The sequence below is a fragment of the Pantherophis guttatus genome, chromosome 3 (assembly GCF_059756535.1).
Source record: "Pantherophis guttatus breed Tessera chromosome 3, ASM5975653v1, whole genome shotgun sequence".
NCBI lineage: Eukaryota > Metazoa > Chordata > Lepidosauria > Squamata > Colubridae > Pantherophis > Pantherophis guttatus.
The window spans coordinates 124,958,921-124,970,324 of NC_142065.1; the positions used below are offsets into that span (position 1 = coordinate 124,958,921).

The 11,404-nt window shown below is 42.5% G+C and overlaps 1 protein-coding gene across 3 annotated transcripts in view; it reads right to left on the reverse strand.

Annotated features, from left to right (window-relative positions):
- TENT4A (terminal nucleotidyltransferase 4A) overlaps nucleotides 1-7,175 on the reverse strand; it is a 42,653-nt gene extending 35,478 nt beyond the window's left edge. For all 3 annotated transcript variants that reach the window (XM_034411798.3, XM_034411797.3, XM_034411796.3), the window contains exon 1: nucleotides 5,193-7,175. In XM_034411798.3, the coding sequence (XP_034267689.2) occupies nucleotides 5,193-6,025 (833 nt within the window). In that variant the 5' untranslated portion in view covers nucleotides 6,026-7,175. The remainder of the gene's footprint in view (nucleotides 1-5,192) is intronic.
- Nucleotides 7,176-11,404: the final 4,229 nt, after the last annotated feature.

Consider the following 11,404-nt stretch of genomic DNA (forward strand, 5'->3'; position numbering starts at 1 on the left):
TGTTAAAATGGATGACTGGAAATCATGGCAAATATGTTTTAAGCATATTAAAATTAATTCAAGAGAGAAACATGCTGTTGCACTGAAATTAAGAAGTATAAGAAAGTAATTTATTATGAATTTGTTCAAAGCATCATTGAATGCAGTATCCTTATCAAATGTTATATTACATGTAGTTGTTCATTAACAATTAATTATTCAAAGTTATGATGGCACTGAATGAGGAGACTTATATCTGGTCCTTGAAGTTGTGACTAGTGCAGCTTCCCCAGAGTCACATGACCACAAATTGGTTGCTTGGCAACTGGCTCACAATTGTGTGAGCCAGTCACAATGTCCCAAAGTCACATGATTGCCATCTATGACTTTCACTGCCAGCTTCTGACAAGCAATATCAATGGGGAAGCCATTAGGAGATTACAAATGGATTTGTAAAATCACACTTAATAATAATGCAGAATGTGCATAACAAAAGTGGAAAAGTCATATGATGTTGCACTTTACAGCCAAATTGTTTAGCAACAGAATTCCTGTTTCCAATTTCCATTGTTAACCAAGGACTACCTGTACTCTTCCTTCTAGGATTGATCTAAACTATTTATTAAATGTGCATGCCTGCCAACTCCCAACAACTCTGGACAGCTCATAAGAAAAAGTATCAAAAACAAGAAAAAAATACAGCAAGAAACAAAAGATGGCAAGGAGGATTAAAAAACATACAGAATGAAAAAGAATCAAATCAACGTAGTCCAAGGAGAATCCAGTCATCCTTGTCAAAAGCTTGGATTCTCCTTCAGAGGTTACAGCTGGACTATTTATAAATACAAGAGAGGCGGCTTTGGATTCTAATGTGATGATTTATCAAGTTACAGACCAGCATAGAAATCAATCAGTTGACATACAACTCATAGAAAAGAAACCAGAATGGAGATTTAAGCCACAAAAGCAAAACCAACAAGATCAAGTTATAGATCAGCATGAAAACCAAATAGTTGATACACAATTTATAGAAAGGAAATCAGGATGGAGATCTAACCCACAAAAAGTCAAGAAAAGAAGAAGCAGGTCTTACAAAACCAAAAACTTTTAAACTAAACAACAGTGTAATGCCAGTTATTTAAGAGATGATTGAATATATGAAAAGATAGCTGAGGCAAAGTATTGATTTATATTATCCTGAGGAGAGTGACAGACCTCTGCAGTGCTGTACTTTTGGGATGTGAAAGGGGCCTTAAACTGAATGGATTGGAATTATCTATTTTGGATTCTTTGATAAATGTATTACGTTTATGCTGAGCTACAAGGCAAGAGAGTTATGGGATTGGGGCACGCAGAAGATCTGGTTGTTACCCTATTACCCTATATAAATTTAATAAATAAATAAATAAATAAATAAATAAATAAATAAATAAATAAATATTACGGTGGTTGGAATTAATAATTTAGATGAAAGACACTACTATAGACACTATATGGAATACAAATATAAAGTCACTCTGGTGGTTGTTTTTTATATATCAAGACATCTATTGTTGATGGGGGCAGATGGTAATTGAAGATACCGAACATACTGTTGGAATTAGGATGTGATGTTACCCTAATATGGGTGATGGAGTTAACAATCCAGCTGAAAGACACTACAGAAGATATTATATGGATTACAAGCTTAAAGTCATTTGAGGATTTTATTTATATAAGGGAATACTTCTTAGTGGTGTGAGCAGAAGAATAAAGATATTAAGAACTTTTATGTATGGTAGTCCTGTAGGAAAGTTGGTGGAGATAGGTTAGCTTATTGATTGTTTAGTTGAAGAAAAGGGATATTATGTTTAGATATGAATATATGTAAAAGATTTGAGTTAAGAGATATATCTATGGGGGTGGAGGAAATGGGCAGACTATGAGTTGAATAAATGTTAAATTAGGATTTATTATATAGTTTTATAGTGGAAGGTTGCTTTGAAATGTCATATTAATATACAAAAAAGATTTGATTTAAGAGATATATGTATGGGGGTGGAGAAAAAGAGTAGATTATGAGTAGAAATTGTTAAATTGGGGGATATAATAATATTACTATGCTAAATTAGGAGTTATTATATAATGTTATAGTAGAATGTTATTTTGAAATGTATAGTATAAGGGGGATATAATAATATTATTAGAAAGAAAGGGTCAGCATATGGGGGATGGAGCAAGGAGATGGTAAAGTATTATATAATCCGTTATGAATTTGGGTTTTACTTTGAAGAAGCCACAGGGGGAGGGGAGGGGGAGGGGGGGTTAGGGAGGAGGGGGGGAAAGGGGGGGAAATTTGTATTTGAAAAACTTTTTCAATTAAAAAAAAAAAGCCTGTGAAACATCAGCAGGTTGGAGTAAAACAATCTAGACCCGTGATGGCGAACCTATGGCACGGGTGCCACAGGTGGCATGTGGAGCCGTATCGGTGGGCACGCGAGCTCAGCTCCGGCATGCATGCGTGCGTTGGCCAGCTGATTTTCGGGCCTTCTGGGCCCACTAGAAGTCAGGAAACACACCGTTTCCAGCCTCCGGAGGGCCTCTAGGGGGGTGGGAAAGGCCGTTTTTGCCCTCCCCAGGCTCCTAGAAAGGCTCTGGAGCCTGAGGAGAGCGAAAAACGGGCCCACCGGGCCATCGCATGCCAAAAATGGGGGGAGCACGGGGGATTGGGGCACATAGAATTATGGATGTGGGCACGCATGCATGTGACCCTACTGCGCTCCCCCCGCTTTTGACACGCAATGGCAAAAGGGTTAGCCATCACTGGTCTAGACATAAAGCAAGTCTCCTGTTTATGGAACCTCGTGGCTCCATTTTCTCCCATTTTTACACAAACCTATAGTGGAAGCAATCCATTAGCATGGGAGTGCAATCTCATCATTATATTGATACTCAATTGTGTAACTCTGCTCTTAGCTGACCAAGTGTTTGTCAAGGTTTTGGCCCAATGCCTGGATGTCATAGACGACTGAATGGAGAACAGGCTTCAGCTCAACCCTAGTAAAAGACCAAGTGGTTGGACCCCCTAATTCTAATGGAGATATTTCCCTATTGGGGGAATCATAAGTGGGGATTTATACCTCCCCACTTAAAACTGCATGTGATTTGGGGACTCTTCTGAATTCATACCCGTAGTTCTTGCTTGAGCAGATGACACCTGTGGCCCAGAGAGCTTTCATACATTTATTTTTTGTGTACCAATTGTACATTCCTGATTTGGCAAGTTCTGTTTATGATCAGTCATGCTTTATTGCTGCCAAATTAGTGCAATTCACTGAACATGGAGCTACCCTTGTAAATATCCAGAAGCTACAATTATTCCACAATAAAACAGCACAGGTACTTGTGGCCACACCTCAGTACATCCACTTAACTACTTCATGAACTGCTCTAGCTGTCACTAGACTTCTGAGTCCAATGAAAGTTACCGATAATCACCATAATGCCCTATGTAACAGGGGAATTCGGTTATTGCAGGACCACCTTTCTTGGATTGTCTTCTATTGTCCCACATGTTCTCTCACAGGAAGGGCTCACTTCAGGTTCCTTCACTGAAACAATGACACCTGATAGCACGTAAGAGGTATGCCTTTTCCAGTACAGCATGTATCCTCCTCCTTCCTCCAGCATATATTTAGTCCTAATCTTGTTGGCTTTGGGAAAGATTAAAAACTTGCTTTCCTTGCATATTGGGGACAGGGTAATAGAAGATCCCACTTACAACTGGAATTTTAATTGGGCCTCAATTTTTTCTTTCTTTCCTGAATTAAAAGATTTTAAATTGATGTCACACAGAATCTAAGCTGTGCTATCATATGAATTTGTTAAATAACCAATAAATATGGTTTTTTTTTTTGTGGTTACACTTACAGACCTAGCATGCTATTTATATTTTGTTATTAATAATAGCAATAGTAATAGAGGCCCTTGGATGCAATCAGAAATCATCTGGAGCACCACTTGAACATGATCGGCATTGACAAAAACACCATCAGTCAATTGCAAAGGCAGCTTTATCTGGAATAGCTTACATCCTGGATAATACTTTTTACACCATCAAACAATAACATCTGCACATCCCAGGCTCTTGGTAAGGACTCAAATATCAAATCTAGTCTAACTATCTGGTTGACAGTATGACCAATCATAATAACTTAAACTTTTATGTCACCCAAAGTATAGTAGAAGTTTGCTTTGGATCACACTCCTGTGAAGGCATTGTATATTTTACTTTTTACCCATACTGAACTTTCTAATACAAATTAGAATTTTCAAAACCCCTATGGCTAGTTAGGTATTCAAAAAGTATCTCAGGAATTACACTTAAAATACACTTACACTTTTAATTACATTTAAAACTACATGTAAAACATTATTCCTGACTGTATGTTTCAGAAGAAGCAAGGTATTAACACCTCATTTATTTTTTACTTAAAAAGCAACAACTATTTTAGACATCATTTTAAGTACAGGGGGTTCTTAGCTTTGGATCAAAGTTGTGATGAACTCTCCCAATTTCCAAGTTTTAATGACCACTCCCTTTCCCATAGTCACATGGCCACAGTTCATCAACCAGTTTGCATTTTCAGCGTCTTAGTGTCACACAATTACAATTCACATATTTGCCAAAAATCAAAGTTCACATCCAATTTTTGGCCAAAATGTAAGGTAGAAAAAAATGGGTTCCCTTAACAACTGCTACAAAAAAATGTCAGTCACGAGACTCCATTACAGTTGTAAGTCAAAGACTACCTTGTATGCTTATAAAAATTTCATATGCATTCTGAACAGAATCTTGTATTGAGAAGTATAGTGGATGGAGCCAATCACTTCCAGGCTTCATCGACTACTCAAATTATGGCTCCAAAAGTATTTCCCCAACCTTTCTACAACTAACATTTCCCCACAGGACAAACAGCAACATTTAAATACTATCTATAGAACAACCCAGAGAGACAAACTAGCTTTCTCTCCATCACAACCCCATTATTCCAATGCAAACTGAGCCTTCTTAACTAGGATTTCGCTGAAGAAAGTCCATTCCCCTATTTCCTTGACTATATCCGACTCTGTTGCCTCAACTCGGAAAATCAGGGTAGCTATATAGGGAAAGTGAAATGGCAAAACGACAACGTACACTAACTGTGCGCGGGTTGGAAAAACCCGATACTCACCCTTGTATACCTGAGCTGTATTGCCTACTTTTCCAAGGCGTGCCTAGAGCGAGGGCGCAACCGGCTTGGGCTGGAGAGCAGGGGCCACTTTCGCCAGCTGGGCCGGTCCCTCTGCGGACGGTGCCGACACAGCCGCCCGAGAGCAGATAGTTCATCCCATACGTGCTGGCCTTGTTCTCTCGTTTCCTGCGCCCCGGGTGGTACTGGTGGTGGTGGAGGTGGTGGTGGTGGTGATGGTAGTAATGGGGATGGGGAGAGGAGGGGGCGGTAACGGCCACGCCGGAGGCCCGCGGGGCCTGCCCTCCTCCCTCCTCCAGCTCTTCTTGCTTCACTGAATTCGCTTCAGCGGCGCCTGCCAAGATTTTGCCAGAGGCCGCAGGCGGCCCCCCAAGTCCGGGCCGGACGCAGGACGGCGACAAGGAAGAACCACCGCCGGGGCTGTCAGCGCCAGACTCGGAGGAAGAGCAGGAGGAGGAGAGGGACGCCGACGGGGCCTTCTGGAGGAGCAGCAGGCGCGGCGCTCGTCTTTCCGCGCTCTGGGCAGGGAGAAGGCGCAGGGAAGCCGGCTTGGAGATCAGCTGAGGAGACGACAGAGGTCCGCCAGCAGCAACGGAGGCCTCCGAGCGGGGCTGTGGGGGCGCCGCCGCCGCCGCCGGGCTAAACCGACAGAAGGAATAGCGGGTGGCGGCCGTCGGCGGGAAGGCAGGCGAAGACGGCGAGGACGTCGAAGAGCCGCCGCCGGTTCGGCCCTGCGAGGTCTCCCAGATCTGCATCCAGAGCGCATTGGCGGGGCCTTTCTGCTCGGGCTGGATCCAGGCAACCCGGGGATCCATCCATCCGGCCCTGCCTCGCAGCCGGTTCCGACGGCCCGTCAGACACGCGCCTGGAAGAAGAAGAGGAGGAGGGGGAAGGGCGGCAACGGCATCTGAGGCGGGGCGCTTAGGCTGGAGAAAGAGGCGGGCGACGCCAACGAACAGGACCCCGTGCAACACCCCCACCCTGCGGCCCCCCTTCTTAAAATCAACGCCGCGCCTGCGCGGTGGCAGTCTTTCGCGAGGACAGCTCTCTTCAATCCTCCCTGATTAAAGAGAAAAACACTTCTAGGAGCGCTACGAGAGCGGCCGCCCGATTCCTGGGAAACGAAACTCTGAGGATGCGATTTTTATTCCTTCCTTTTGGAGGCGAAAGCGTCTGTAAAGCAACATTTACAGCGTTCGGTGGTCAAAGCGTCTGACTTTTTTTTTTTTTTTTTGCCAGAATGATCGGAAAGTATTAGAAAAGAATGCAATCGCAAGTTCTTTAAAACTCGGTTCTTTCTTTGATAAGGAAAAGTTAGGTAAACTTTGAAACGTGCTCAGGACGTCCCAATACGCTTTAACAAAAGAGCAAAAAGCATTCCTTTTTTCAATCTGATGACCTTAGATATGTCGAAATACGAGATCCCAAATTCCTACCTAGATTCTAACACATCTGGAAGACCGTATTTAGGGAAGGCTAAGTCCCTGAAATTATTACCTACAGACTCTGGGAGCCCAATTCCAGTGGTCCTTTAAATTGCACACAGCTGTTTGTTGGAGAAATGGCCTGCAAGGTTGTCATTCCTTTTTCTGCACTTGTGTTAGATTTTTCAGAATAAAAGATGGGAGATGGGAAGATTTTGAATTAGGCAGGGAACTTCTTCCCTTCTGTTAACCCATTAGCGATATTATTATAAAGGGTGTTAATGCTGAATATATAGCATCCATTTCCCACAAAAGATGAGAAGACAAAGAATAGAGCTGGAAGGGACCTTGGAGGTCTTCTAGTCCAACCCCCTGCTCAAGCAGAAGACCCTGTACCATTTCAGACAAGTGACTGTCTTAAAAACTTCCAGTGATGAACCAAACATTTATTTGTTTGTTTGTTTGTTTGTTTAGATTTATATACTGCCCTTTCTCCGAGAGGACTCAGGGCGGCTCACAACAATAAAACAAAAAAATAAAACAAAAACTCTGGGTTAAAAGTTACACATAAAATCCCTAAAATCAATTAAAATCCATTTTAAAAACCCCCATCAGTCCAGGCTGGCCAGGCGAAATAGCCACGTTTTTAGTTCGCGGCGGAAAGAGCGAAGGTCGGGGGCCATCTGGAGCTCCAGAGGGAGCTGATTCCAGAAGGTAGGTGCACCCACAGAGAAGGCCCGCCCCCTAGGGGTCGCCAGTTGACACTGGCCGACGGCACCCCGAGTAGGCCCTCTGTGGGAACGCACCGGGCGATGGGGAGCTGTTGCTGGCCACAGAAGGTCCGCCAAATACCCCGGTCCTAAGCCATGTAGGGCTTTATAGGTAATCACCAGCACCTTGAATCTCACATGGAGGGCAACTGGTAACCAATGCAGGTCACTCAGGAGGGGTGTAACATGAGAGCATTGGGACACTCCCATCACTACCTGCGCGGCCGCATTCTGCACCAGCTGAAGCCTCCGAGTGGTCTTCAGGGGCAGCCCCATGTAGAGAGCGTTGCAGTAGTCAATCCGGGAGGTGACCAGCGCATGAGTGACCGTGCGTAGGGCATCTCGGTCCAGGTAGGGGCGCAACTGGTGCACCAGATGAATCTGGGCAAATGCCCCCCTGGTCACGGTCGTAACATGATCTTCCAGAGACAACCATGAATCCAAGAAGACGCCTAAATTGCATGCCCTGTTAACAGGGGGCAACACCTCACCCCCTATAACCAGCGGTGGAGCATCCCCATGGAACTGAGATGCCGGTACCCACAGCCACTCCGTCTTGGCAGGGTTGAGCCGAAGCCTGTTCCTCCCCATCCAGAGCCGCACCGCTTCCAGGCACCGGGACATCACGTCGAGGGCATCGCTGGGCTGATTCGGGGTGGATAGAAAAAGTTGGGTATCATCAGCATACTGATGATACCCCACTCCAAAACCACGGATGATCTCCCTCAGTGGCTTCATATAGATGTTGAACAAAAGGGGAGAGAGGACCGATCCTTGGGGTACCCCACACGTAAGGGGCCTCGGGGCCGACCTCTGCCCCCCCTCCAACACCTCTTGTGAACGACCCATGAGGTAGGATGAGAACCACCATAAAACAGTGCCTCCCACCCCTAACCCCTTGAGGCGTCGCTGTAGGATACCATGGTCAATGGTATCAAAAGCCGCTGAGAGATCTAACAGGACCAGGACAGAGGAATTTCCCCTGTCCCGAGCCCTCCAAAGATCGTCAACCAGCATGACCAATGCCGTCTCCGTGCTGTACCCAGGCCTGAAACCTGACTGGTACGGGTCCAGGTATACTGCTTCCTCCAGGGATAAAAAAAAATACTTTTTTCAGCAGGCAACTGGACTTTCTTGTTTTTTCTTTGAAGATGTTTTGCTTCTCATCCAAGAAGCTTCTTCAGCTCTGACCGGATGGTGGGGAATTCAAAGAAAAACAAGGAAGTCCAGTTGCCTGCTGAAAAAAGTATCTTTGGGACACCATGACCTGGATAACTGAGGATCTTCATAGATCTCCAGTGATGGAGCACCCACAAATTCTGAAGGCAATCTGTTCCACTGGTTAATTGTCCTCACTATTAGGAAGGTTCTCCTTAATTCCAAATTGCTTCTCTCCTTGATTAGCTTCTATCCATTGTTTCAGACATGTATCATGTAGAGAAAAAGGTGAATGGTTTATTCATGTATTTGTGAAATATGTATAGCTTGTTCCAATCCAAATGGACTTGGTTAGGATAAAATATGACCAGAGATAAAAATTATTTATAAAACTCAAGTCCAGGTAATTTTTAAAAATCATCAATGAAACTCTAGCACATTATGTGCACCATTCAGTTTATCTAATGAAAGAGCCAAGTACCCACTGGAACAATTATACTTTGGCTTGTTTTCAAAACACCACTAGAGTAGGGGCCATCTATATCTCTTGGCAGAGAGAATTCATAAAATGAGGACCTATTGCCAAGGCTAACCCTGATGTATCTTGCAAGGAGAGGAAACCTGCAACAGGCCCTCTCTTGATGATCAGACCAAACAGGAATATTACATTTTGTTAAGGCTTTACCTGATGTATCCTGAAATTATAAACGACTATTAAAGGCTTTTAAGTTAATTATTACTTTTCTGAATTCTGGCAATGAATGCAGTGATTCTAAAAAAGGTGTTATTTTAACCAAAATAATTTTATCAGAAGTTTAGTCAAAACTTTTTGTGTCAGTTGTAGTTTCAGGCAATTTCTAAAGGCACCCCATGTAGCTTATGTTGCAGAATTGATTAATTGTTGATCAAAGAATATGTTATGGAATATGTTACTGGAACAATTTGGTCCAGGTAGGGCAGCAACTGGTAAATCAGTTATGCTGTGTAAGGCTATCTTAGCCATTACTTCTATTTGCTGTTTAAACAGGGCCTGAGAGAGAACCTTAGGTCACAAAGCAACTCCTTTTGGAAGTGTATAATCCTATTCAGAGCAACTATCAGACCCAATGTTAGTAGATTACTTTTGTATCAATGGATGACCAACAACTTCATCTTGATAAAATTTAGTTTGAGCTTGTTTATCCCATCCAGATCTTCACAGCCTATTGGTACTTTTAACTTTGAAAGGATACTTACTACTGTAATTCTCGTAAAATTATTTTTAAAAAAGTATTCTATTTCACAACTTAGGAAAATCAATGGCAATAATACTAGAATAGATTTCCATAATGTCAAATTAAATGTGATTTGGAGTTACACGGGAATGACAGAAGCAAGAAAAAAACAAGAACAGAAAGTTTTCTGAAGTTAGCAAGGTCAATTCTAGTATGCTTTGTAAGTTATATACCTGCAAATAATTTGTGAAATGATATATATCCTGTTATTAATAGTTTCTGACAGGATTCACAATCCAGTCTGTAGATGAGATGCTTATTTGTTTTTAATTTTCCAAATTTTAGAAATAGTCCTTCAATAGGATTAGTTTTATTTTTTCTATTCATTAAGAAATGAATTCCAAAACTGGAATATAATCATTTCATTTTTTTTAAACTTTGCATTGTTAAATGCTTCCCAGTTTGATTTTAATTGTAACTGTGCAAAAATTTAAAAGGGTTAACCATGCTAATTGAAAACTAGCTAACATTTTGGTTTGAGGTTAAGCCAGTATGCTTAATTTTACCACACAGTCACTTAGTCCTTTACACACAAGTGTCCAACCACTACCCAGTCCTCAATGAAGCAAAATAAAATGGGCATCCTTTAGGAATGATCATTCTATACAACTATGAACATCCTGAGTTATGGCCTACTCTATTTTTGTCTGTATCATTGGACAGATTTCAGCAAAGTTTAGACCTTAATTGTTCCAAAACTGATCAGTTCATGAAAACATCTGTCCTCCATTCCAAGCCAGGCTTACTATGCCAGCCAAGTGGTTAATGTATATTTGTACAATTAGTTGTTTGCCAAAAAAAAATGAAAAAGATTTGAGAAACAAGGAAAGTGTATGTGGCAATACAACTATCCCAAAGAAAGAAAGAAAATACAAACCAGGGGTGAAATGCTACCGGTTCAGCTGAACCAGCAGCAATGGCGGTGGATGGTTTGGAGAACCGGTAGCAATGGCAGCGTGAGGCTCCGCCCACCCGCCCAGTTGTTGTTACTTCCTGGTTTTAACCAGGAAGTAACCTGTTTTTTACCCTCTGCGCATGCGCAGAAGGGTTTGCGCATATGCAGACGGTCCCCATGCACATGTGACTTCCGAACTGGTAGGGAAGGTAAGTAAATTTCACCCCTGATACAAACTACTGGTTTTTCCCTCACCCAAATTCCCAATTTACTACAATTGCAATCCTGTTATAATTATAGGTAGTCCCTGATTTATGACCACAATTGAGCCCAAAATTTCAGATGTTAAGTGAGACATTTGTTAAGTGAGTTTTTAGCCCCATTTGACGACTTTTCTTGCCACAGTTGTTAAGTGAATCTGGTTTCCCCATTGACTTTGCTTGTTGGAAGCTTGCAAAAGGGGATCATGTGGATCCCCAGGACACTGCAACTGTCATAAATATGAGCCAGTTGCCAACCTTCTTTATTTTGATCATGTGATCATGGGGATGCTGCAATGGTCATAAGTGTGAAAAATGATCATAAGTCACATTTTTCAGTGCCATTGTAACTTTGAACAGTCACTAAATGAACTGTTGTAAGTTGAGGACTACCTGTACAGCAATTAGAGGAG